This window comes from Notothenia coriiceps, unplaced genomic scaffold (genome assembly GCF_000735185.1).
Source record: "Notothenia coriiceps isolate Sejong01 unplaced genomic scaffold, NC01 NC01_scaffold00020475, whole genome shotgun sequence".
Classification (NCBI taxonomy): Eukaryota; Metazoa; Chordata; class Actinopteri; order Perciformes; family Nototheniidae; genus Notothenia; species Notothenia coriiceps.
The window spans coordinates 119416-146529 of NW_011353176.1; the positions used below are offsets into that span (position 1 = coordinate 119416).

Here is a 27114-nt window from a genome sequence, read left to right on the forward strand (position 1 = left end):
CGATAGTCGCCGAGGAATGACGTCAGGACGTATCACATTGAATGATGACGCCGTTTGATCATTAAAAAAATCTGCCGTTAAAAAATATCTGAGAATTAGGTCACCAAACTAACACAGTACCCACGGCCAAGCTCAGAGTGTGTCCCCGCCGTGTTTATGATGATATAACTTTCACCGAGGCGCGACCCGGGCACAAGATAGACAGCCGAGGAGAGAGATGTCCGGTGTTTCCAGCATCTGCAGCCGTTAGACCGGTCCGCCTGTCTGCCTCCCACCGCTGGGGTTCGGAGACCCGCAAGCCCAACAGCGTTAACGCTAGCTCCTGTAGTCCCGGCCAGGCTGGGGCTGAATGGTTAGCCGGGGGAAGGAGACACACCACCGGACAGAAGGTACCCGCGGAGACCCAGGAAATCACTCCTCGCCTCGGCAGACTGGTATCAACACAGCGCACATTTCAGTAGTTGCAGTAAGTTTACCGCGAGACGTGATCAATAATAATGACTGCCCGAGCTAACACCGGCTAGTTGGCCCACCTCGTATGGACGCTAGATGATGTAGAGCTAAATTACATGTCCTTTAATGTTAATGTATAACAACACTTTAATAATTACACATTAGCAAGCTCACACCTCCAAAGTGTTATTACTGTGCTAACTGTTAATGCAAATGATGGCAGTGCAGCGTGGCGCATTGTATTAGCGTTATTGTTAACACTGCATTCTATTCAACAGACCACCAGAAATAAATCATCATCTCCCAGGCATTTTGCTGCTGTGGGGTCTTAGAAGTTGACATTGCAATTACACCTTTGCAACACCTTTATCACATCGCCAAGACAAAAGAAAACCGAAATCAATTATTTACAGTAACTTGGCAATGTTTGGCAAATGTGTAGTTAAGAAAATGTAAATCACATCCTTGTATTGCTTATTTGTTTCTGGTGATATAATTCGGGCCCTGGTACTGTTGCATGACCAATAAGCTGACTTGATGTGGGTTTACCCTGTGATACACTATAACACAGTTTATAATTATATTGTATTAGTGTATAATATCATTTGGTGGAAAAAGGCATAAATGAATGAAGGTTTTGGTGACAATCCACTACTGTCTTGGAATGTGGAAGCATTTTGTATTGGGATATTACAAACTGACTAGTTCAAAACTAGCCAATCATGAAAGAGTTGCAAATGAATGCCTTCCTGAAGATGAAGTCTTAATATATCAGGGTTATAATTAGGGTTGTAACCTTGTAACTAACTCCCGATATATCTAATGGTTATTTTGTGAACAAATTGTTTGAAAAAAAGAATGGCCATTATATTGACATAAAGAATGAGAACTTCAAATTGCTTAATTTGCACTAAATCCTTAAGGTATTCAGTTTATATTGATAGGAAACAGAAAAAACGACTCCCTCCTCACAGTTTTGAATCTGCTTTGCTTTAAATAACTTAGAATTTGAAGGAGACCAACAGGCAAAAGTCAAATTCAACTTTTTTGTCAATCTTTCAGTTTGTGTGTACAGACAAAGAGATCGAAATACCGTTTCCCACAATCCAGAGGAAAACAAAATACAATATAATTATGTAATATACATATACAAATATGTATAAAATAAATACAAAATATGTATTTGAAATTTTAAATGTACTTTTTATAACATTTACTCTTTTTGTGAGAAATCTCTCGATGACATTTGCTATTTCTTGTGTTTGTTCCTCCAGAAATACATAATTGAAAGACTCTAGCATGTGAAACCAGCCCCCCAAGACATGTAAGCCTCAACCCTTCTGTCCAAGATCTTGGTGACCCTGAGTAGAAGTTAACAGAGTTTGGTCTGACGATGTCGAGCCGCCGGAAATCGACCACACCTTGCATGGTGCTGCCTTCTGATGTGGTGGAGCAGGAAGAGGTGGAGAAGATAACCGAAAGGGCAACGGAGGAAGATACAGAGGAGGAAGAGACAGAGGAGGAGGAGAAGGGGAAAGAGGGAGCAGAGGAGGGTCCGACAGCAGAAGAGCTGAGTCAGGCAGTAGTGGTTGTTCCCACTCCTCCCACTACAGGTAAGAATCCCATTTCCCATGTGTAGAAAACAGTATTCCTCATTCACCAATATCTTTCAACATGTTTCTTAAATCATAAAGAAACCTACAGCAGATTCATGATGTGGATTATTATTTTTTTTAAATAAAAATAATATCAAAATGAATATAATTTAATATCATCATGTGATCTAAAACCTCTATTGTTCATCTGAAAAAAACAAACAAACAATAACCAATATTTTGCGCAAACATTTCAGCACTTAAATGTGCATTCATTTCCTCAAAAACAAATACATGTACAAATAATAATAATGGGTAACTGCTTATGTGGGTTTTAATAATAAAAATCTTCTTTGAGGTCTCCTATCATGCAAAATGCACTTTTTTATGTCTTTTATACATAAATATGTGTCCCAGGTGTGTCAGTAGACTCACAAAGTGTTCAAAAAACGGAGCTGATCCAGATTCGCTACCAATATGACGTAATATCGGAAATGTGGGCTGGCTTTACACCCACGGCCCTATCAGAAATGTTCCTATACATTAGCAAGCATCGCTAACACTCAGTCAGAGCTAACCTGTACTAGAGAGAGTATGTGCAAAGACGCAGGTTATAAAAAGGTACTCACCTTGTGATAAACCTGTGAGAGAAGAAGCATTTGAGCTCCATACTGTTTCAGAAATAATCCTTGACGTGGTTTGGAAAATTATATGGCGTTTAATCACGGCAGCTTTTAGCTAAGTATCTGGGAAAAATTCTCCTGCATGAGCTCTCGTTTTTATTTTATTTACATTTTTTATAAAAGCTAAAGACCCAGAATCAGCACTTCTCTAACAGGGCTGAAATAGAGGGGTATGATGCATGGCTAGAAAGGATGATCTGTTTGGTATTTTGAGCAAAACACTTCATAAGCTGCTTTCACACCAAGTACTTTACCATACTTAGTTCCCCAATGGAACTAAAGAGCAAATCGCGTTCACACCGGAATAAGTTCCCTGAGGGAAGATTACGCAAATGAAGCCGCTGACGTCACTTCTTCTTCTGCTTTGGGTTTACTGGCAGGCCGCAAACAACTTCACGGCGTATACTGCCACCCGAAGTCCCCGGCCGGAAGTCCCCGGAGTTGGAGACTGGCTTCAGTAGAAGCTGCTGGCCATTTCCACCGCTCCCATGTTTTCTTTTGTGTTGCCGTAAGTTAGTCTCTCTCCGTTGGTGCGCTGGGCTAATGCTAATGCTAATAATGCTAATGCCAGCAAATACAATGGCGGCTTCACAAAACCTTTCAGAGTTTTAAGGGCCGTGGTTTGCAATTCGCCCAGCCAATCAGAAATTGGAACTTTTTTCTCCCTAGGAAAGTACCTGCTCTCTAGCAGGGACTGAAAAGGGGGGAAAAGTTCTCATGAACTAAGTTATCTTTTTGGTGTGAACGCAAAATCCCAGGAACTATCGGAACTAAAAGGGAAAAGTACTCCGGTGTGAAAGCGCCTATTGACATGTTTTTTACCTATAATTTATGCCTAAAAATAGTATAATAGGTGACCTTTAAACAAGGCCTAATGACACTCTTGGCCTGAAATATACACAAACTTCGTCCATAAATGTTGTATTAATATTATTATTATTATAGAGGAGCCCAGTGTCTCTACTGTAGAAGACAGTGAAGCCCTCGCTCCCTCACTGAAGCGCAGCGCTACAGATCCTCCTGAGGATCCCAGCAGCGAGCAGCAGGCACAGGAACAACAGTGCGAGACACCCGAGGAGGGAGGGGCAGACCCCGCCACGGTCGCCGCCATTTCCCTCAGCAAGACCCCCATCATGAGGATGAAAAGCAAATCTGAACCCAAGAGGATCTCTGTGTCCCTGAAATGTACAGAAGAGGCGTTGGAGGGTTTCAGGGGGGGCGAGGGGGATGTGAGGGGAGGAGACCAGGAGCCCATTGAAGCCCCCCTGGGCCCGATGACGCCTGTGGAGATGCTGCTGCACGACTCCATGAAGCTCGGGGGGGGCGGCTTGCTGGTCAGCCCGTACTCTGAGCAGCAGAGGAAATCAGCGGCTTTCAACCCTGCAGCCCTGCCTGCAGGCCTGGCACAGGTGATTCATGATTGTACAATGGTATACAAATTCATAGCAGCAGCATGGATGTAAGATTTACCCCTTAGTGTGTAAGCTTGCACACCGTAAAACTTTGGATTAGTCTGTATTAGGACAGCACGATTAGGCAAACAAATCTAGTTGCGCTTATATTGACTGGTATTGTAATTGTGGTAGGTCTGCAATATAAGAGAGAGTGATCTTTTTAAAACATTATTCACATGACATCATTACAATTTAAGAGTGAAGCCCTGCTCTGTAATGGTAAATACCCTCAACAGAGAGGTTCTACTCAAGCTACAGAGCAGCAGCCCTGCATCTGATATATTTACATTGTCTTGTTCAGAGACACTATGGAAAGACAGCATCTTTACCAAACAGAGCTGGAGCAGTGTATCATTGCAGACCTCTCTTATACCCCGTCCCTTTCTTTCCCTTTATTGCAGGTGCTTTCTGCCTTCCAGGCCCAACAGAGTGCAGCAGCAGCAGCTCAGCCTCAGCTGCTCATCCCACTCAGCAGCATCCCCTCCTACAGTGCAGCTATGGACACCAACCCCCTGCTGGGCAGCACGTACAAGAGGTTTCCGTACCCCTCCATGTCCGAGATCAGCCGCCTGGCAGCGCAGACACAGTTCACTGAGGAGCAGATCAAGGTAGGTGAAAGTTAGCTATTGTTTTGGTGTTGTTTTTACCTGCTTTTCCTGTTATTATTTGGTATTGCAAGTCTGTTAAAAGTCTTATATTCAATTGTCTAAAACTGTCAAGTTTAACAAGGTCTTAAATACAATTTTGAATGTCTTTAACATGTTCTACTGTAGTGTTAACTGCAGATAATCAGCTATTAGAGTTATAATGATGTTCTCGAAAGCAAAAGCCAAGGTCTTGAACCTTCCTCCTGTCACCACCTTGCAGGGGACGGAGGTTGAATCTGTGTTGCAGTATAAGTATCTTGGAATTATAATTGACAATTCGCTCTCTTTTAAACCACACATTGTGGAACTCTTGAAAAAATTAAGAATAAAATTAGGTTTTTTCTTTAGAAACAAGTCTTGTTTTTCCTATGAGGCCAAAAAGAGACTAGTGTCTGCAACCTTTCTGTCTGTGCTGGATTATGGAGATGTGGTTTATATGAATGCATCTTCTCAGTGCCTTCACTCGCTGGACACCGTCTACCACGGTGCACTGAGATTCATCACAAACCTCAGATCCTTGACGCACCACTGCAATCTATACACTCGTGTTGGATGGTCTTCCCTGACCACGCGTAGATTGAAACATTGGCACATCCTTATATATAAGGCTATTCTTGGTGCTCTTCCCCCTTATCTAAGTATGTACATAAATAAAAAATGCACTGGATCCTATCGGCTTCGCTCAGAGAACTTTTTCCTTTTAACTGTACCAAAGGTCCGTACTGAACTTGGGAAAAGGGCGTTCAGTTACACTGCCCCTCAAGCTTGGAACCTGCTTCAAACTGAGCTGAAACTCAGAGAGCTGGTCTCATTAGAAACACTCAAAGCAACTTTAACTGACCTCGAAGCAGGCCGCTGTGTCTGTAAATGCTTTGGCTAAACTTGGTGTATGACTGCGTTGTGATTGTGTGTTTTTTAATTGTTTGTAACTGTAAAACTGTCTGAAACTGTGCTGTTACCATTCTTGGGCCAGGACTCTCTTGAAAAAGAGATTTTTAATCTCAATGAGACCTATCCTGGTTAAATAAAGGTAAAATAAAATAAATAAAATAAAATAATTGCATATAAAATGTGAAAACTAGCTCCTTGATTTTAATTAATAGTCTGATGGAATGTTAAGTTAAAAGTATGCTAAATATAGCCTTTGCTTGTTTTGTATATGGTGGAGTTAATAAATATTCTTTTATATCACCCAGGTTTGGTTCTCAGCCCAGCGGCTGAAGCATGGTGTGAGCTGGACCCCAGAGGAAGTGGAGGAGGCCAGGAGGAAGCAGTTTAATGGCACGGTGCACACGGTGCCGCAGACCATCACTGTGATACCTGCTCACCAGCTCTCAGCAGCTGCCAACGGCCTGCAGTCCATCTTACAGACCTGCCAGATAGTGGGCCAGCATGGCCTGGTGTTCACACAGGTAGGTAAGGAAAGAAAAGACGCCATATCTAACAGGACGTGGCTCGAGATTTTATTCCCATTACATTAATGTATTAGTTAAATGGCAGAATTATATGGGCTTGAGTTTAATAGACATTCACAGATCAGTAATTCTTATTGTAGTGTTTAGCTGACTATTTAACTAAGTAAAAAAATAGTTTTCCTCGCCCCGGATATGATTTTTGGTGGCAGCAATGCATTGTGGGACAACGTGTAGCAACCCTAATATAACCACAATAGCTAACAGTTGACATTTTAGTTAAAAAATACGAATATTTTAACACTATTTCTCAGACCCAACCAAGTGACCGATGCCGGGTTAAGACGCAACTTTGATTCTACACTCAATTCACTATTATGTACGTCATAAAACGGTTAAAAAGTAAATGAAAACTTGTTGTTACCAGGTCATAACATATTTGAGATTCACTGGTAAGAAATAGCTCCTGCTTTTTGACAAGTCTCTCTAATTTACAATCAATGATATTGCAGTAGCTAATCGAAACAATACTCTGTATATACTTAGCTGATATCTTAAAAAGGATACTTGAGAAGAGAGGGCATGTTTTTGCAGTGACACAAGATCATTTCAGGGCTGTTATTTAAGTGTTAGTGTCATTATCATGTGACTCTGTGTAGGTGGGCCCAGGGGGGCACCTTCCAGTGACCAGTCCCATAACTCTGACGGTGGCAGGGCTGCCCAGTCAGTCCCAGAGCTCCAGCAGGGTTTCCTGCCAGCCCACCCTGACAAACAGTGAGCTGAAACGGGCTACCACTGTCCAGCCTCCCTCTCTCTCTCCGCAGGTGGGGACAGCTGTTGTCTTGTTTGCGAAGTTTATATTTTATGACCTGAGTTAATGGAAGATATTTACAACAAGGGGTCTTAATCAGTTGTATGTAATGATTGTCTGAACTTTAAAAAAGGTGCACAGAGCAATAGCAGTCTACTAGGTATTTGCTACCTCTGTGTGGCACTGTAGCAACCCTTGTCTAAAATTATAAATCTCCCCTTCCCTTTCTAAGGAGAACTCGGCCCTCAGTGCAGACACATTCAATTTGCGTCCCAAGAAGTCCAAAGAGCAGCTGGCCGAGCTGAAAGCCAGCTACCTGAAGAACCACTTCGTCACAGATGCGGAAATCACCCGACTGATGAAGCTTACCAATCTCACAAAGGGAGAGATCAAGAAGTGGTTCAGCGACACCAGGTACAACCAGCGCAACTCCAAGAACAGCAATGTCATTGTTTTCCATGATGGAGGCAGAGGGAGCGGCAGCTGTAGCAGTGCCAGCACCACCATCGTTATCGACTCAAGCGACGAGACCACCCCCACATCCCCCCACCCTCCGAGAACTCCGCCTGTGAAGGAGAAGGAGACACGGCCAAAAACTTGGAACCCATTCCCGGATTTTACCCTACAGAAATTTAAGGAGAAAACTCCTGAGCAGTTGGTGGTGCTGGAGGAAAGTTTTGAGAAAAGCAGCGCCCCATCAGATGATGAACAGAGTCGCCTGAGGACAGAGACTAAACTGACCCGGAGGGAGATTGATGCCTGGTTCACAGAGAGAAGAAAAATACCATCTGTTAGCACTTCCTCCCCGTCTTCTTCAGAGGGAGGAAAGATGGAGGCTGGAGAAGGAGGAGCAGGAGCCAGTTCTTCTTCTCCTTCTGCCTCCTCGTCCCGTAGAGGTAGTCAAACTCCTCCCGGCGGCCGCAGTAAGCAGCTGCCCACCAGCAGCAACAGAGACATGAAAGATAAGAATAAAAAGACTCCAGAGCAGCTCCACATTCTGAAAAGTGCCTTTGTTCGGACCCAGTGGCCCAGCCCAGAGGAGTACGAGCAGCTGGCAGAGGAGAGCGGCCTCCCTCGCTCCTACATCGTCAGCTGGTTCGGAGACTCTCGATACTCGTGGAAGAACAGCAACCTGAAATGGTTCTTCCAGTACCAAAGTGGCAACATTGAAGGACCGAACGGTGGAGGAAGCAATAAAATGGGATGCGGCAGCAGCACCGGTCGGAAGAGACGCGGCAGAAACCGTGGTTGGGGGCGGTCCAGAACCAGGAAGCAGCCGAGAAGGTCCGCCTCCTCCAGTACAGATGTCGACAGATGTCTCCCCACCAAGAAGGTCAAGAGTGGGCGGGAGATTCTGAAGGAGTACTACATGAGGCACCGCTTCCTCAATGAGCAAGATCTGGATGAGCTCGTCGGCAAAACCAACATGAGCTACGAACAGGTGTGTGTGTCTCAGTGTCCGTGTGTTTTTCCTGATGGGAGATTTAAATATATTTAATTAACCATTTAAATATATTTACTGTAACTGTTAATTGTGTGCATAAGCCGTCAAAAGGTAAGCCTAATGCTGCGTTCACACCGGACGCGATGCGAATATTCGCATCGCTCCAATCGCTAAAGGTTCACCGAGGCTTGCAGTTTGTTTTATCGCGTCATTCAAAACAGACATGCCGTTGCCGCGCCATTGACGGACAGTTGAGGTTGTTTACACTTCCATGCAAGATCGTTTTGGTTATTTCTGTCCTTGACTATGGAGGATATAACAACTATTGCTGCTTTGTACCTTCTGTGGAAGTCCTACTGTACAAACGTAGCAACAAACGCCGTCATGTCTGGGTTCTTATTCTCCTCCAAGCCAGCTCCTTTTTGTTGCAGTCCCGGTAGATATACGACATTGTATCGTATATCTCCGGGAACCCACTCACAGCCACAACGATCATCTCTTCCATCTTTACAACTGATCAACAGCAGGATGTCAGAGGGACGTCAGAGGGAATCCCAACGTTGATTGGCTTTCGCGAGAATGTGTCATGTGAATTTGACGCTCAAGTTGAAAAAATGTAACTCGCGTTTGACGCGGCCCCCTTCAATCGTGTGATTCGTGCTCCGTCCACCGCTTCATGCGCCGTCGGAGCGAATTCACGTCTGTCCGCGTCTCTGCATTGACTTTAAATGTAATCGCGCCGCCCCCAAAAATCATCGCGTCCGGTGTGAACGCAGTATTATGCTACGTTCACACCGGACGCGATGTGAATATTCGCTTCGCTCTTATCGCATCGCTCTAAACGCTCAATTTTCACCGCGTTTTACTCGCATCATTCAAACAAGACGCGCTGGCTTGGGGGCTACAACTACAACACAATGAACATATTTTACAGTGATGTAATTGTAATACACGTTTCTAAATGATGCCGAAGTAACGACATACTGATACCGGTTAGTAAAAAACCACAAATTAATGCTTTGACAAGTCTGCAGACAAGACGGCAGGCGAAAAACCTTTTAAAATGCTTGTTTTCTGAATGGAGATCGGATTGACACGGCTAAGCTAACATTGTATATGCTCCGTCCACACTCGCAACAACGGCATACAGACATAAATAAACCAGCGACTGTACTCACCATGACACAGAAAGTCTGTGGTTTGTACTTGTTTAACTTTTGTCTAGTTTCTGAACAGATACGAGGAGCTGTGAGCTCTGAGTGCTTACTGCTAACGGCTGAAGTTTTGGTTTTGTGGTTCTATGTCAGTGGCGGCAGGCTGAGATCCTCACCGCTGATTGGCTACCGCGAGATCACGTCACGCGAATTTGACTCTCGAGTTAAAAAAATTGAACTTCAGCGGTTGTCGCGGCCCCCTCCAATCGCCTCAATCGCGCCGCGGCATTCGTATCAACCGCTTCATGCGCGCCGTTGTAGCGAATTCGTGTCTGCATCTCTGAATTGACTTTACATGTAATTGCGCCGCCCCCAAACATCGCATCGCGTCCAGTGTGAACGCGGCACATGTGTTATTTATATAAATACGTGTCCCCTCTGCGTATAGAGATTCTGGAAGTTTCAGGAAAAAAGATTCTCTCTCTTTTTGCTGGTCAGATTTTGGCCACTTTATGATGTCATAACGATTTTTTGGCTTGTGTAGCCATTAGCCAATAACCAACCAAGGTAACCCCCCCCACCTTATCACCTGAAGCTCCTCCTAGAGCACAATTGTGTTCTTTATAACCAAATGTCTCTCAGAGGGGCGTGGGGAGTGGCCCCTTATTTTCCTCTAAAGTAACAGACAGAGAATCAGCACTTTGGAACAGGGCTGAAACAGAGGGGGTTATGGGATGCTACAATGATCTGTTTGGTGTTTGGAGACAAACACTTCAGAGACATGTTTGTATATATCCGAGAACAATAATATATTGATGAAAAACAGTATAATAGGGGACCTTTAACTGCCAAATATGTTATTCTGGTGGAGAGTACTAAATGTGTATACCATTGTTAATTCCTATGTTTTCTCTAGTATTAAAATGAAAAGTAATTGTTCAATCATTGGAACCCAGCAGTTAAAAGTCTCATTGACTATATTCTCTGAAAGATCCAGATTTAAATGAAAGAAATACCCTTAAAAATGTAGCTGATGATTTACTTTTGTTTTATTAACATAATTTTAGTCTTCAGCTCCTCATCAGCTAACATTTGTACAGAGGACAAAAAAGACTTGATCTCTGTTTCCTTAAAGGTGGTAACAGTCTGCTGTCCTCACCCAGTTAATGCTTTTCTCTCTCCTTCAAAAGGTGAGGGAGTGGTTCGCCGAGGTTCAGCGGCGCTTGGAGACGGGGGAGGATCCCTTCCTGGAGGCGGCTGCAGGGAGCACCGGAGGAGACGCAGCCAGAGAGGAGGGGGGGGTGCAGGGGGATGCGTCAACAGCCGGCGAGGAGCCAGCCGGCACAGGGGGGGGAGATGAGGATCAGGACGAAGGAGATGAGGAGGATGACGGGGACGATACGGACGACAGTGAGGTCTGGGAGCCGTCCCGCAGCGTCAGGAAGTCTTTGTCAGTCTCTGAAGACTGAAACATTCCAGAATTTCCCGAGAGAAATAGCGGCTAATGCTGGAAGAACACTCAGCTAAAGTCTTTTTGCCACTGATTGGCATTTGTACTCATCTGCAGCATGAATTCACTGTATTCTCAAACTACTTCTGACATCATGTCCACATCAGACAAACAGGTGGAATATTAGCTTTAGCTCTCTCCCTGAATCTTACCTATTATAAGTGATGTGTAACATTTTAAGAATCTTGGTAAATAAGGAGTTTTAGCAAACCCTGGTGCACCAAACTCTGATGAAGCCTATAAAGCAATATTTTGTCAAAAGGAATACAATGAAGTGCAATCTTCAAGCTTAAAATGAAATCAAAAAAAGGATATCCAGACACATCTTTACATTGCAATCATGAATACTGTTGTAAATGAGGGATTTAAATGTTGCCCCTCGTTAAATGATTGACTGCTTAAATGGAGATAAATGTACTAAATTAGGCTGCTGTGGCCTAAATTCTAACTTAAATCTACTGATATATGAATGTCCCAGAATCATTTGTGTGTTTACAAAAGTGCTTTAAAGCGTATCACAGCTAGATGTCAGTGCTAAGCAATGTCCCGAATGAAACTAGCATACGTCTATTTGTGGAACCGGTTGATTTGACTTCTAACGGCACCTTTTTTCCTAGCACCTGTGTAGTCCAATGCAAGGGCCGGATATGATTCAGCAGGTTGTTGGAGCCGACATGGATTGATGATGACACTGAAAGTCAGAAACGATAAGACACAAAGTACCGTAGTGCTGAATGAATGCCAATGCCACGGTGCTTTTAAACACAGGGTGTCTACCCAAGTCTTCCCTTTATAGCAGCTTCTTTTTTCATTAGTGTTATAGATTTTGAACAGAACACATAGAAATCTGATGGAAAAAATGTATGTGTTTAGTATGTACTGTTAATAATGTCACCTTTTTATAGAACACTTCCTGTGCTATTATGACCTTTTTAAAGGGGGATTCAGACAGTATGAGGCTGTTGTCTCAGCGTTGAATGTGTGTTCTTCTGAGCAGTGAGCTACAATTTACAGTCTGAGGCACCATGTGTGAACTAAATCTGAGGCAGTCCACTGAAATGATAATAGAATTATTTCTCCGCAGTGTTTTCCCTTGACTCTAGTTGGGTTTGGGATGGGTTGAATGGATATACTACATTGTAAGATGTGGGGGATGCATTGCAGAGTTTAACCCATGCAAATGTTAAACCACAAGTTGCCACCACACAATGTTTTTAGGTCAGGGCGTTTCTGCTCGTATAAAAAACAAGGCCAGTGAATCATTTTTGGGTCTTGACCTTGACTTTTAAGAAAAACTGTTAAACAGTATTTCAAATATTGAATTGACCCTAGTCTGCATAAAAGAGACAAACGTGAAGCACCTAAACTAAACTTTCAAAGAAAAATGCACTTTGTCCACTTGTGTATATAGTGGACTGAATCCTTATTTGACACCTTATCTCTTATTAAACCATAAAATGGCTCTGAGAGACCAAATCTGTTTTGTATGACTAAAATCTAAACCAGTATTTTGCCTTCTTTTCTTAATCCTCGTCTGTTTTCAGTAGGGGTATAAATGTATCCACGTTTTAATGATATGTGTTAAATGTTTGGATGTTTATATGGCTCAAAAACTAGTTGAACAATCACCCATTGCTTTCTTTTGCTAAATTGCACAATTTGAGCCTGAATTTTTTTTTGCCTTTTTTCCTTCTGCAAATGCACACGTGTTATATGTGTCATCATGTATGTATTGTTGCTTTAAAACATGGGGATTCCCTCCCATCTCTCCCTCTGATTCTTAACCCCTCTCCTCTATTCCTCTTTTGTGAAATGAATGCTCCTGATGTGCTCTTCCCAAGACATACTTCTGTGAATTTGGTGTCCTGTTTACTCTCTCCGCGTTAAATGTCCATAAGAAAGGCAGACAGAGCCTTACGGACAACTCTTCAAAAGACTGAAACTGTTCAGAAAACAGACATTCTTGGAAAATTCACTTTTTTTTGTGGAAGGAATTGTAACGCCTGAAGAAACAGCACAGCATTGCCTTTGCGGCGGGAAAGTCAACCAAATAATGCTCCTCTTTCAAACTCTTCTCACACGCTTAACCGTATGACATGACGGGACATTAACAGTCAACCTGAGTTCTTCACAAAAGAGGAGAGACTGATTCAGCTTTGCAGATAAACCTATATGTGCCTACATGGCTCGTACGCTTGTTTGAACAGAACTTCCCCAACTCTCGACCGAAGATGAGGATTTGTGAATGCTTTGGAAATCACACACTGTTGGGTGATTCCTAAAGAATGCTTGTTCAAACTAAGCTGTGATGCATGACCGAGCTCTGCTTTCTGCTAAAAGATGCCTAAAAAACTGAAGTTCAAATTTGAAACTTCTGTTGTAAGTACTTAAACGGATACCTTGGCAATTGAATTGTTTTTTCCCCACCAGGCACTATTACACTACAATTAAATGATTAACTTTTAAAGCAGTTTTGTCTGCTAGCCGCAAGCTACTTTTTTTTAAATTGAATGGCGAGTGAAGGAGAGTTGAATCCTCAAAGCATTTTGTTGTAATGTGACAAGTGCCCTTGAACAAAAGGAAATTCAAAATATCAAGGTATAGCTTTTGTCTAATAATGCATGCAATAACCAAGACAACTGCTCATTTTGTACATACAGTGTTTTGGGTTGGTGTACTTGGCACAGTAGGCCTACAAGCCTAATCTGGGATACTTTTTTGTTTACCTTCTAAAAATACCAGTCACTTTTCATTTATGGACCTGTTTCTTGTTTTTGTTTATTTCCCAACTCATGGACCCATTTCAGTCCTTAGCTCGGAACTATGTTATCACCAAAATTGCAGTCATTGCACGGCAGCCATTTTGTGCCCTTTCTATAGAGTTCTGGTATTTCACATGCTAATTTGTACACAAGTTACAAACTGGCTGTCTTGTTTAAGTCCACAGGTTAGGCTTAATCCTGCCCCCGGTATCCAGCCCACAGTCTTTTACAGTATGCTTTGTCTTTACTATAGTCGCTCTGTTTTAAATGGTTTTATATGTTTCTATCTATGAATACCGTGTCTTTACAACTCTTTCCAGACAGCAGTGGATAGACAATAGAGTAGTGTTTTTGAAATAGTCAGTTTTAGAGTTCAGCCAGTGTTTCCCCGAGTTGCTTTGAGGTTCTTATGTTGCCAATAATATAAAGTCAAAACTCAAGAGAAAAGACATACAATTAGTTAAAGGAATAGTCTAAAAAAAAGTTTTTACATGTTAATTATGTGTCTGAATATGAGGAACTTGGAGCTGTTTTGGAAAGTTATATTACAGATCCGCAGATAAAGCTCAGTCCACACTATTACTGTTAGCATGAAACTATTGGTTGCAAAGGAATGCTTCCAACTCAAAAAATGTAAGACAGTTGAATCATTTTTTTGGGGGGGGCCAAGATATAAATGTAATAGTTTTCTAAATTCACCACAGATGTTTATTTGTAAAATACATATTTGTTGGCGTTTAACCTTTAAAAAAAATGTCCCTGCCATTAAAACACTCCTACCACACAAAAGAGGCAATAACGTCATAGAGAATGATGACAGACATTAAAAGCTTTATTAACAAATCGCAAACAGAAGTTTGTTAAATAAGAAAAATAATTTGGTATTATGGTCTTTGGTGAAAAAACTCATGTCACAGTGATGTCTTTAGGGGGATTCAGATTTTCCGATGGTATAGCAGTAAACTCGCACTTGAAATTGTAGGTTTGAAAAAGTTGATATATAGAGGGTCATACAAATACACCAATCTGTTGCTTTCAGCTTGATTTTTGTCTAGTGTTTTTTTTGGTATTTAAAAAAAAACATGTCGTCCCATGAGTCCCCCAACTTTCTGTTTTCGAGGTACTAAATCGTGGAGTGCCCCTTTAATGGTTTCCTGGCCGGCTTTTAGACAGAAGGTAATAACACAACCAGCCTGTCTGATCAATCTGTATTCAATATGAATCATGTTCTCAAATAGTTGTTCCTGGATGATGAGGTGCCAAGTCTGCTCCCTGAGTTTTGATTTTATTTCTAACATGTATTGCAGTTAACTTTTTGCACTAGAGCTAACATTGTGATCTGAGTAGTTTACCTGATGTCCTGTTGTGCATATGTCATATCTGTGTCCTTTACTCCTGCTATACTCCTCACTCGTTGTCTGTATTTAGACAGGTAGTCGCTTGAATGTTTCTTACAGCAATCAGAGATTCAAAGGTTTTTACAGCATTGACATTTACAGTGGAACTTTGACCTTCTGGTTTTTCAGATCTGATTATCTGTTGATAGCTTTTACCCAAAAAGTATTGCTTCAATTGCTTTTTATTTTTGTCTCAATAGAACTTGTTTACTTCTGGACCCGTTTTACCGAATCATGACAGAGATCTCTCAGCTTCTGTATTAGGTTACAGTCCGTAGACACAGATATAATACAATGATCAAACTGTATACTCCAAATAAATGTGTTAATGTTCCTTTAATCACCCCTTATTTAAAGATGTCACTCCTTTAACAAACATTTGGTCCCCTAGAGGTAGGTTTTAATGATTGCAGAAATGTCGCTGTTGCTGACCTAAAACAACTCTACAGTTTAAATGTGTGTTATTCTGTGTCTATGATACTGATATTTCCATCTACATTAAGTTATTCCTACCCTGCCTGAACTGTATTTCAGAACGGTGTTAAACCCTGAGAGTATCCGTCATAAACTTTGATTAAAAACTGTATCTTTGGGTGTCACCTCTGCTTTAGGAAGACAACTATTCCTTTCTGTGAACCCTGCGACCATCAGCTCGTAGCGACCAGCTGTAAAGGCAGCAGTTTGTGCTAGGTTAAGTCCCTGCTTCAATTGAGGCTTTGTCTGGATTTCCAGCTAAATGAAAAACAATATTTTCTACTTCTTTAAAGACAAACCCCAATACATTTAGATTTTAATATGCGAGCTTTGTGAGCAACATTATTTTGCTTTGAGTAAATGTGAAATAAGAACTAAATGCAGAACCAGATCAGCAAGTATTGCGAATGTCCCAATAATGTCCCTTTTTTTTAAATGTAACTGATGATTAAATGTATTCAGCAGGAAACCTAAACGAACTTACGTAGGCCCAAACAAATACATTTGTATGTATTTGTTTAGCTAAAACATCCTGTTAGAGGTAATATGAAGGAGATGCAGGGATATTTACATGTTGTAACACTCTTCCGTTGTTGGTAGAGCAGAGAGAACACAGCAGTCATGGTCACAGATATTAAAATAAGTCTGTAGGTGATTTGACTGTGGAAATAACAGCTGAGCAATGTTGCTTTTGTTTAGTATATTTTCAGTAGGGAAGGAGATTAGTACAGCTGTAGCTGGAAGAGGGCAAGCATCGTTTTAAATTGTGGAGAGAGAAAAAGCCCAACAAGGTAAGAAAGATTGGTCCAACTTACATTTGATCCTATATTTTTGCAATGTTGAAGTCATTACAAAATGTCTCCCTCTTAGATATGCAATTTAAAGGAAATGTAAGCTTTATTTCTGAATTGATATCTGTGGTCACTGTATAGATGATAAACTGAAGTGGCTATATTTTCTTCTCCACAAAAAAGATGTTGTGGAGCCTGTTGTTCTTCTCTCTGATTGGTAAGTAGCTCACTTAATGCACATTAACTTAACTAAAATGATATGTGATTACTGCTCTGATACCATAGACTAATTAAAAAAAGATAAATGTATTTATTTTGCTAAATATGTAAGGGCCAGGAATTTATTTGTATATAATAATTCTGTTTTCACCTACAGCTTCCTTCAACACAGAAAGTATACAACTAAGTGGGACCAAAACAAACCAGTCTTCATTCTATGAACACGACGATGAGAAATACACTTCTGAAAGAGCTATTGATGAGGATGTAAAGATATGTGTTAACACCTTGGACAAGATGAACAGCTGGTGGAGAATTGATATGATGGGTGTCTACAGAATTAGTAGTATCGAAATCTTCCACAAAAAGTCTTCTCATAGTGATATAAACGGTGCTGAGATCTACATCGGGTACTCTCCTGAGTGCAACAGAACTGCCGACCTCAAGTAATAGCCTAAGTTCATGTTACTTTGATTTCCTTTACTTCACATTTTCAGGCTTCAAGACGTCAAAGAAAATCTGTCTCCATCTTGTGTTCATCTCTTTTTCTCTCTTCAAGGTTTGAAACAATTGGAAACTTCCAAATAGAACATTGGAATACCTTTATAGGTAATGCAAATGTGTCTGGACGCTACATCACTGTGATCTACCCACAAAAGAAGCATTTAGTTCTGTGCAAAGTGAAAATCAATGGCACAAAAGAAGATACAAAATATATATAATCATAAAATAATTAAATAATTGGCATAAAGAATTGGGAGGGATGAAACCCTCTTTAATGGTCACACATGCAGAGCATACAGCACACACAGTGAAATTTGTTCTCTGTATTTAACCCATCCTAGTACCAGGAGTCTAGTACCAGGAGTGTAGTACTAGGAGCAGTGGGCAGCAATTGTGCAGCGCTCGGGGAGCAATGGGCGATGGGAGAGGGCCCTGGGACTCCTTTCACTGCCGCACCGCTGAAATGCATGCTTGGGCACAGTGCCAAGTGTAGTAGCAGTAACATAACATGCAAAGCTGAATGTAAAGTTGGACAAGATGGAAAATGAAACTGGAGATGGAGATACCTTACATGATATGACACACAAGAACAACTTTTTTGCGTATGTCGTTTGGAGGTTTTTCAGATTTAAAAAATCTGATGTGGACTAAAATTGTTGTCCGAGGAGGTAACACAAGTCATTTATTCCCCCACCTCAACAGAAAGAACTTATTAGAGTATGAATAATGTATGAAAATACGATGGGCTTCAACAAATGTGTAAAGTCAAGTCAGGCGTCGCTTGAAGAAGCATGTTCCAGGGACTGCCTATGATAGGAAAAACATATAAATGTAAACAAATGTCAAATCATTGAACATTTTATAAATACCGTGATGCCGTTATAATTTGGGGGAAAAAACTTGAAATTAGTTTTTTGTCACACCGCCCAACCCTAATTATTACCATAGAAGATGTCAAATCATTTGTCTATTTGTCCTATTCTTTACTGTCATTTCTGTGGGAGGTAACTAAACTTCTTCACATATTTGGTTTTTATTCACTTTGAAAATATTAAGCTTATGTGTTTGTTTTTCTAGAATCACCCTTTGTGCTGATCCAAGAGAGTAAGACTTGGGAAGAAGCTCTGTCTTACTGCAGGGCCGAGAACATGGACCTTGCTTCCATCCTTGACGCAAAAACCCAGACCATGGTTGAGTTGGAGGCCATGAACGCCACCACTGACTTTGTGTGGCTGGGACTCGGCCACATCTGCATCCTTGATTTCTGGTTCTGGGTCAATGATCACTGCTTAACATTTAAATACTGGGCCCCAGAAAGTGGGACAGACGTCTGTGACGTGAGTGCTGCCATGGGAAAAAAAAGGAAGCATTTTTTGGTACAAAAAGAAAGCTGAACAGCCGTTTAATTTCATCTGTGAAAAGTGAGAGAAATCATTGTTGTTGTCTCTTCTCTGGTCTTATTTTAATTTGGATTAGGTTTAGTAGTGGCAATATTGTGTTCCAACAGATTATCCTCCAATAGGTAGGCTATGTTACGGTTCAGGCTCAGTGCAGCAGCATCCCATATAAAAGTGATGGAACAAAGCGGAGGGTATTTGCACTGATCATTTATACTTTAAGTTGGTTTAAATGGCAACAGTTGATTTAATTTGTGTCACTATGTATTTTAGGCCAGATATGCAGTGACTTTGTGAAATTTGCCAAAGTGGTGTCAATGTATCCTTCATTTGTAATTTATGATACTTTAATATATAGTGATTAAATGATATATATATTTTAAATCCTATTATTGAAATGAAACTTGGCTTCATTTGAATGGTCTGTCCATATTTTCTTGATAAATGTTGATATTAATAAATATACAAATGTTGTCTCTTAAATTAAAAGGATTTTGTATTTTCTCATTAAATAATTCTTATGTGGCCACAAATATTTGGTATAACTTTAGTAAGATGGGCCTACAACTTTTCTATGTGCCGCCATCAGTATTTATTTTTTGATTGAATGATATTTACACTTATATTATTTCCTCTAAATGCATATGTGTGAAAAGGCCTACTTATTGGTGGGTTCCGTTTTTTGGCTGGGCATTATGACGATACACACTTGCCTTCAACAATAATTGTTTTTGGCATTTGAGTTTCAGTTTAATCAATCTTGTGTTCATGTTTGCTGCGTGTAACCATATACTGTGTAACCCATTTCCTTCGTCGCTCGGAACCTTTCTGCCCGGAACTAGTATTCATCCTCGACGTTGTATCCGTTGTGCACTTTACACTTAAGTACCCATGAGGGTGTAAACAAACCTGCATGAGTTTCAGATAGACATTTGTTTGTGTGGCGTTAAATATTAATAGTAGGGAGTTATTCGTGATTTCCCGATGGAGATATTTGGGAGCACGTTCGACGACTCTGTGTTTCTGCAGGCGAAAGACCGAGTCGCCGTGCCTCTGTCCCATTACAACGCCAAACGCTGTGAACCAGAGGCGAGTCTGTTCAATACAAACCATACACAGCAACGTTATAAACGTAACGTTACTGGATAAACAAGCAGCTGCTGTGTGTAGTATATGATGCAGGGCATTGAAGAAGCCACCCAGGTCTTGTGGCGGGAAAAGGCTATGAATGAAAGGAAGCAGCAAGCTAGCTGTGGTCAACTCTTTAGTAAACAGTATGGCCTGTCTCCACGAACATAGAGCCAGTGGTGGTGGAAAGTAACTAAGTACACGTTTACTCAAGTCATGTACTTAAGTACACATTTGAGGTACTAGTACTACTCTTCTACATGTTGGAGGCACATTTGGTATTTTTAACTCCACTACATTTATTTTTCCAGATTGATTTACTATTTACTTTAAAACATTCAGATTTTGACGAACAACACTTAGGAAACTATTTAAAAATATATGATTATTTATGATTACTTAAATGTGAAGAGTCGTTTTACTTTAGTACCATTCTTGTTGCAGTACATTTACTTGAAATTGTGTTTTTTTTAAAGTTTGGTATTAGTACTTTTACTCAAATAAATAATCTGAATACTTTTTCTACCACTGCATAAAGCTATCACAGTACATGATATACTCAAATAAGGTTACCAGACTTTAAAAACAACAGGTATGCTCCTTGTACCCTACAGGACAGCGTTAGTTATTTTGCAGAGTACACCCTTATTTCTTCGTCTTGTTTCTCTGCAGTGGTTCTGTGAGAGTTCTGCTCTCTGTACAGATGATCCTTTGGAGAAGCAGAAGGTGTATAAGTTCAGAGGAGACTTGGCTTTGAAACAAGGGAACTATCAGGTATTAAGACAGTCGATTATCTCTCATTTTAAATACTTCTCAACGACCATTGTGAATTGTTTTACTGACCAGTGAAGTTGAAAACAAGTTAAATACAAATAAGTGGATACTCTGAGTTCAATGGGTTCCTGCTGGTTCACGGGGACTGTTACAGTATGCAGCACTGTTGTCATGGGCCGGTATTTGCATGTTTTTAGAGCTGCTGCTATGTAAACAACATCCAGCATTGGTTACATTACTTATTCCTGTCATGTACACGTTGACATATTCTACCCAACAGAGCAAAAAGGAATATATTAACTATATTCAGCCGTGTGCTACTGAGCAACATTTCAAGATAACAGGAAAAAGACTAGTTAAGTAACATATAACTACATCACACCAAACCTCCTTGTGAAACCAGGTTTAGATGTTAAAATACAAAACAGCTGTAATCTGCTGTATTTAGAACAACACAGTTCTGCTATCATGATATGTAATTATACACGCACTGTGACCTTCGGGGTTGCAAAGGGATGCTACATTTAATTACATTTTACAAAGTTAGCTTTTATCCGGAAACATTTTCTCTCTCAATAAAATCTTATTACAAAAATTTTACTTTTTAATAGTAACATTATGTGTACTACACTCGGCCCGATGGCATGTCTTGGTTATAAGTTTGTCTAATGTTGTTTTAATATTTTAATTCAACTTTTTATATTTTATTTTATTTCCTATTTTATAAAACTGTAAAGTGTCTTTGAGCACCTGAAAAAGCACTTACAAATAAAATGTATTATTATTATTATTATTAATGTTTCAAAGAACATTATTTTTCAATGTAAGAATTAACGCTTTTATTTAATTAAAAAGTTTCCATCTTTTCCAATTGTACTGTATTGTTCCGACCCTAGTCCCATACCGATCATGTGATCTGTTATCCCCTTTGAGGAATGTAAATGTTGTGTTGTCGTTGTGCGGTGGGTTTAGCAAGCCTTGGATGTATACAGCAGCTGCCTGGAGCTGAACTCTGCCAACAACCTGACCATCAGGAGAGATGTGCTGGAGGGAATGGCCCGATGCTGCACCGAACTGGGACAGAGGGACCGGGCGCTGCACTTGACCGACCTGCTGGTAATTCTCCAATGAGCTTTTCCTACTCTGACTGCAAGTCCCCTATCTGTATGTTTGGTGTTTAAAAAATTAGGGCTTCACAATCAATCAAAATCGCAATATGTGGTAGTGCAATATCTGGTAGATGCAACATATATGAAAGTATCATTCTAAATGAAGTATTATGTTGCTGCAGAAAATCCGGTATCCTACAGACTAAAATTCCTTGTTTTATATCGATCCTTTAAATATTATAATATATATTGCTATTGCAATATTATGTAAAATATTCGCAATGAGTTATTTTTCCAAATTGTGCACAACATTTAGTAGATGACTAGTATAAAACCAACAAGGACAAAAACAATAATTCACCATTTGAGATATTTTGTCTCGTGTAGGCAGTGGCTAGTAGGTCACATGGTAGGTTGAAGTTTAAACAGTATACATATGTGTATTATATGATACAATACACTTTCAATAAAAGCAAATATTAAACTTTTATTTCTTAACTTCAAGGTAGCCATTGTTCTTTTCACCGCATGTTAGTTGTGTGCCTTCAATGGCTTAATACCTATTAAAATGATGTATGAGTAAACCTGACAATTTCCCTGGGACAGCCTTACTATTGCCCTTTTCCTCACATTTCTGCGCCATTAAAGAGGAGTGTGTCTGTGTTTTTATGTGCCCCAGATTCTGGAAAGCTCCGGTATTAAAAAGCCGTAGTCACATTTGCATTTCCATAGCTCTAATAAAATGAGATAAGAAACCAGTGTGAAAGCTTCGCATTAGAAAGTGACCAGAACTCAGTCTACATGATCTCTCTGCAGAGCAAAGACGCGTCCAACACCTGTCACCTGATCAGCATCCTGCTGCTTAAGGTAAGCATTAGCAAGAACACAAGCAAATCATTCTAATAAATTCCTCTACCTGTGTGACCTTGAATCCTCAAAGAAAGCTTTGTTTTCCTTGCATAACGGTCAAAGAAGAAAGAATGTATGAAAACACCCGTATAGAAACTCATGCTGTGTAATCCAAGTCTCATTTATCAAGTCATATGCTCACTACTTCCCAAGCACATTTACACTAAAACTGTAATATTTCAAACACTAATGCTAAAACATTCTCACGTCATTTTATATAGTTTTGCTGTCGTTAAACGCGACCCCCCTTTTACATCAACTCATCAAGAAATGTTCTCCGTTACTGAATTATTCCTTGACTGTGAAAGCATGTGAGAAAGATAACGTTTTCTTCATGATTTCAGGGTAACAGGCTTATGATTGCATGTTAATATTATCATTTTAGAGGTGTTCCTTTAATTCAAATGTAATCCTTCACTGAAGGTCAGGATCCACCAGCATTTTGGAGCCTTAGCATCGAGGATGTCCTGCCTGCAGCAGCTTTGCAGCCTGCTGCCCTTCAACCCCTGGCACTGGTTCAACCTGGGACAGATGTGTCTGGAGCTACTGGACAGCAACAGAACCTCAGGTAGGATGGGCTCCATTTCTTCTCATCTAGCACTCGTATCATATATTAAAAGTCAACAATGCAGGAGGTTTTTTGTTGTTTATTGATATGTTGAACTAACGCCTTTGCAATCGCTTAATTTGAGCAAAAAACAAATGCATAAATGAAAAATAGAACAAATTGACATTGGTTTTATTTGATTGTTGTATTTTCCTTTATTAGGATCTTGTTCTTCACAGAGTTGTGAACCAGCAGAGAACACGCAGAATGATGGAGACATTCAGGAGCAGGAGGAGGAGGAGGAGGAGGAGGCAGCAGAGCTCCATGGAGACAGAGTCTGGCTGAAAGCTTGCACCTGTTTCATCAGGACAAGGTAAAGTAAATACGCTTTAATACACAGCACAAATTAGACAACTTACTAATAGAAGTCGGTAGAACTACAATTAAATATATTGGAGTTGTTGAAATCCACTGAAAATATTGGATATTTTATGAACTTCTTTAAAGAAATAAGTTTGCACCCCTGATCATTTTGATCAACACTTCAGCAAGACATATACGTTTTTAAAATCAGTTGTCCCGCACATCTGCAGCTCATCCAGATAATCATATATACAGATTTTGATCCTGAGACTTTTACCTCCCCCCATCAAGATCAGAGCGGTATTTTTTGCCCACATCAAGCTGCACAATAATCTGTGAATACTCTGATGAAACTCACAGTTGAAATGTAAATCGTGGTGTCTGAATATCTCCCTCAGACTCCTGCTGAGATTCCTCCGGCAGCAGCAGTCCTCCTTTGTGTTGCAGCGCACTGAAAGCACCCTACAGACGACAGATGAGGTGCTGCAGAGGCTCAATCCCAAAGAAACAACCCTGCAGACTCTCACTGAGGTGAACATGTGCTCCTGTTTTCGGCTTGAATATGGACAGTTTCCACTACGGGTGGGGGAAATAATCGATACAGCATAGTATCGCGACACTTTGCGTGGTGATATTGTATTGATACACGGATGCCAAGTATCGATATTTTATCATATCAACTTTTTTATTATTATTATTTATTTATTTTATATAAACTGTAGCATATCGCTCCGAAAGATGGTCATATATAAAACAGGAAGTTACGTTAAGACATGTATACAATTGCAATGAAAGTAACAAAAGCCTTTTCAGGTTCAAATAACACAAATTGGGTTATTTACATAAACTATTCATATTGCAAATACATTTTTTAACCAGGAAGGGAAGACGGACATGGATATAACCCATGTGATTTGCAATATCGCAATATATCATATCGCAATACTTAGCATATCGTAGAATCGCAATACTATCGTATCGTGGCTTAAGTATCGCGATAGTATCGTATCGTGGGGAGCCTGGTGATTCCCACCCCTAGTTTCCACTAGAAACACACATTCACCTTCTCACTGTGATCTCCCAGGTGGTGTCAGAGGACCTGATCCCAGACAAAATGAGAGAGGACAGTCAGGACGGGGAGAGTCTGTCCAGTGTGTGTTTGCAGAGCTTCAAGGAGCGCTGGTGGAACAGGATCGTACTGACTGGTGTGCTCGAAACAGACGGCCGTCCTAAGACACAGACGTCCACAGAGAACTGAGGCCTGTTCGCTGACAGGAAGACCCTGTCCCTGTGCAGATCCCACCAAAGAGCAGGAGAAATTGAGTGGGAAATCCACATTATTGATATCATAACAAGACCCCATACATTCACACAGTACATTTTAATGCTGACAATCTCAGAAATATCTCAACTGTTTTGACTCACACACTTCCACAGAATTGTATTCATTTTATTCAAGCACAGATACAGTAGAGTATTTAATAAAGCAGATACAAATATCCACTTCATAGTGTGTGTGTTATGATTTATGACAAGGATTATTTTCTGGACCACCATCAAAGTGATATATGATTGATACAAATTGTATTCGCGGAAATGTCATTCATGCCTTAACATTTTCAGAAAACTGACGTTAAAGTTTTAGGATTAAAAAGAAAAGAAAATGAACAAACAATAACCAAGGTAAGACCGTGCGGTCAACAGAAAAGATCAGGCTTTGTCATCCACAAACCCCGGACATATAATGTGCCATAAATACCATAAACCACCACCATGTGAAAATTAGAAGAAGTGTCAAACTGCAAATGTGTGTGCTGTTAACAATAATGATAATAAGACAATAAACACAATATAAATACGCATTTTGGCTGCTGCGCCCCTGCTTCCAGTCTTTATACTAAGCTAAATGACTTCTGGAAAAAGCTTCCTAATACACTATTTTGAATAGAATTTCAGATGAATAAAGTATTTTTGTTGACCTGTATGAGTAGACTGTGAAGTTGAATACGTGTCCATAAATTAAACACCATAAGTGAAAGTAATCCTCATATCTTTGGTACATTTGGAGGAGGGCCTGCTCGGTGTCTGTCGGTCAAGCTGTGGCTCCTTCCTAATGATGTAGTCCTGTCACTGTGAAATGTCCTCCAGCCCCCAGTTCTGTCTGTCCTGTAGGTGGTGAGGAGGGAGTTGCGGGGGGCCACAGGTCTGGGTCTTCCAGTGCTGCTCTGGGGTATCCAGTTCATTATGAGAGGGGACCTGGCTTGTTGAGAAGGGGGGGGCTGCAGATGTGTCCACGGTGAGAACAGCTGGGAGTCCATCCGAGGCTTAGGACTCAGAGCCTCTGCTGTAGGGTGGGACTCGAAGGAAACCTGATGGTGTCTCTGGGTTTGATCTTGCCTCCTGCGTTCTAGAGACGATACTTCAGTCTGCAGCCGAGATGTGTGTTCTCGTGTGTGTGTTAGAGGGAACCACGGGCCTGTCTTTGCTGGTTTTTGCTGTGATGTGGAAGGAGGCAGGACATTGGGATTATCAGATAGAAAGTCCACCTGTGGTTTAAAGTTGCAGTTCCAATGTTGTCTTTGTCTCTCCAGGCCGGCAGCCATCCCCTCCAGAGGCATGGTTTTCCCATTCCTTTGGCGAAACAGAAACCTTTCATTATGGTGCTGTTGATTTGTCCTGAGAGTTGGCCTCTCACTGGCAGTCCTAAACTCTCTGTACGCGGGAGAAGCAGTGTGTCGAGGGTTTGACCTTTCAGCATTTTGTTCAGTTGTAGTGGTGATGGTAAGGCTGGTAAGCTGTGACTGAACATATGAGACATGTGTCGGGCTGAGAGGACTTGAGTGACTCTGGATCTGATGCTTCTCAACATTTGTCTTGTGCTCTCCCACTGTATGCTTTACCATTCCCTGATGTGCGCTCTGCAGTGCTCCAAGTGGTTTTGGGTACAGTTGTGTCCGTCTTTGATGCATGTGTGTACCTTCACCTGCCCTTTGAGGCGTGGCTTTACTGCACTCCAAATCTGTGCTCTGTGGATTGCATGAAACCAGCGTTTTTACTTTGGTCTGAGGGTTTTGTGATTTCCCTTTAGGAGCACTGTGGCATGGTGCTGTGGGCGTGTTGGATTTCAGCTCAGCGTTTTGAGATGCCTGTAATGTTTGGTAAAGAGGGAGGAGGAGGGGCACGGTGATAAAGGAGATAAAGCCAGGGATGGGTTTGGAGCTGGAATGCAGCCTGAGGAACTCCTGATGGACAGGTCTGACCGCGCTGCCCCTCAAAAGAACTGCCAGAGTACGATGGACCTGCCAGGACAGCCAGGAGAAACTGAGGAGATCAAAACGGGCCCACCGACATGTTAGGGTTAGGGTTAAACCCTAAAACATTTTTTAATGTGTCAGTGGGTGACATGTTCGGGTTAGGGTTAGGGTTAAACCTGACTGGTTTTCAGACCCCCCCAATAAAGCAAAACTGCATGTTTCAGAGTGGCCTTTTATTGTGGGCAGCCTAAGGCACACCTGTGCAATAATCATGCTGTCTAATCAGCATCTTGATATGCCACACCTGTGAGGTGGGATGGATT

General features: G+C 41.1%; 4 protein-coding genes across 6 annotated transcripts in view; 3 read left to right on the forward strand and 1 right to left on the reverse strand.

Moving 5' to 3' along the window:
- The first annotated feature begins 86 nt into the window (after positions 1 to 86).
- On the forward strand, positions 87 to 15914 carry LOC104952727 (zinc fingers and homeoboxes protein 1-like). Of its 2 annotated transcripts, XM_010779593.1 has the most exons (8): positions 87 to 466; positions 1728 to 2066; positions 3677 to 4140; positions 4587 to 4793; positions 6029 to 6244; positions 6904 to 7068; positions 7288 to 8496; positions 10844 to 15914. In XM_010779593.1, exons 2-8 carry the CDS (start codon positions 1847 to 1849, stop codon positions 11120 to 11122), a joined length of 2760 nt encoding a protein of 919 aa, XP_010777895.1. In that variant the 5' UTR covers positions 87 to 466; positions 1728 to 1846; the 3' UTR covers positions 11123 to 15914. The 2 variants fall into 2 exon arrangements, with proteins under 2 accessions (XP_010777895.1, XP_010777896.1); XM_010779594.1 differs by lacking the exon at positions 6904 to 7068.
- A 414-nt stretch (positions 15915 to 16328) lies between these two features.
- On the forward strand, positions 16329 to 19140 carry LOC104952728 (uncharacterized). Its single transcript, XM_010779595.1, has 5 exons — positions 16329 to 16587; positions 16771 to 16804; positions 16964 to 17252; positions 17366 to 17415; positions 18388 to 19140. The coding sequence occupies exons 2-5, from the start codon at positions 16771 to 16773 to the stop codon at positions 18702 to 18704; spliced, it is 690 nt and encodes a 229-aa protein (XP_010777897.1). The 5' UTR covers positions 16329 to 16587; the 3' UTR covers positions 18705 to 19140.
- Positions 19141 to 19580: 440 nt separating this feature from the next.
- On the forward strand, positions 19581 to 25040 carry cunh8orf76 (chromosome unknown C8orf76 homolog). 2 transcript variants are annotated; one of them, XM_010779596.1, is made up of 8 exons: positions 19581 to 19796; positions 20508 to 20609; positions 21582 to 21725; positions 22535 to 22585; positions 23051 to 23195; positions 23397 to 23547; positions 23936 to 24068; positions 24622 to 25040. In XM_010779596.1, the coding sequence occupies exons 1-8, from the start codon at positions 19692 to 19694 to the stop codon at positions 24793 to 24795; spliced, it is 1005 nt and encodes a 334-aa protein (XP_010777898.1). In that variant the 5' UTR covers positions 19581 to 19691; the 3' UTR covers positions 24796 to 25040. The 2 variants fall into 2 exon arrangements, with proteins under 2 accessions (XP_010777898.1, XP_010777899.1); XM_010779597.1 differs by lacking the exon at positions 20508 to 20609.
- A 542-nt stretch (positions 25041 to 25582) lies between these two features.
- Positions 25583 to 27114, reverse strand: part of LOC104952745 (ATPase family AAA domain-containing protein 2-like) — a 16857-nt gene continuing 15325 nt past the window's right edge. Inside the window, exon 24 of the mRNA XM_010779619.1 lies at positions 25583 to 26858. Within this exon, the coding sequence (XP_010777921.1) occupies positions 25583 to 26858 (1276 nt within the window). The remainder of the gene's footprint in view (positions 26859 to 27114) is intronic.

Bases quoted from the DNA above. Each gene is read 5' to 3' on its own strand.
- cunh8orf76 (XM_010779596.1), top strand. From the start codon at position 19,692: ATGGAGATATTTGGGAGCACGTTCGACGACTCTGTGTTTCTGCAGGCG. The intron at 21,726-22,534 runs GTAATTCTCCAA...ATCTCTCTGCAG, and splicing joins TGCACTTGACCGACCTGCTG to AGCAAAGACGCGTCCAACAC. The intron at 24,069-24,621 runs GTGAACATGTGC...GTGATCTCCCAG, and splicing joins CCCTGCAGACTCTCACTGAG to GTGGTGTCAGAGGACCTGAT.
- LOC104952727 (XM_010779593.1), top strand. From the start codon at position 1,847: ATGTCGAGCCGCCGGAAATCGACCACACCTTGCATGGTGCTGCCTTCT. The intron at 2,067-3,676 runs GTAAGAATCCCA...TTATTATTATAG, and splicing joins TCCCACTCCTCCCACTACAG to AGGAGCCCAGTGTCTCTACT. The intron at 6,245-6,903 runs GTAGGTAAGGAA...GACTCTGTGTAG, and splicing joins ATGGCCTGGTGTTCACACAG to GTGGGCCCAGGGGGGCACCT.
- LOC104952728 (XM_010779595.1), top strand. From the start codon at position 16,771: ATGTTGTGGAGCCTGTTGTTCTTCTCTCTGATTG. The intron at 17,253-17,365 runs GTAATAGCCTAA...TCTCTCTTCAAG, and splicing joins AACAGAACTGCCGACCTCAA to GTTTGAAACAATTGGAAACT. The intron at 17,416-18,387 runs GTAATGCAAATG...TTGTTTTTCTAG, and splicing joins ACATTGGAATACCTTTATAG to AATCACCCTTTGTGCTGATC.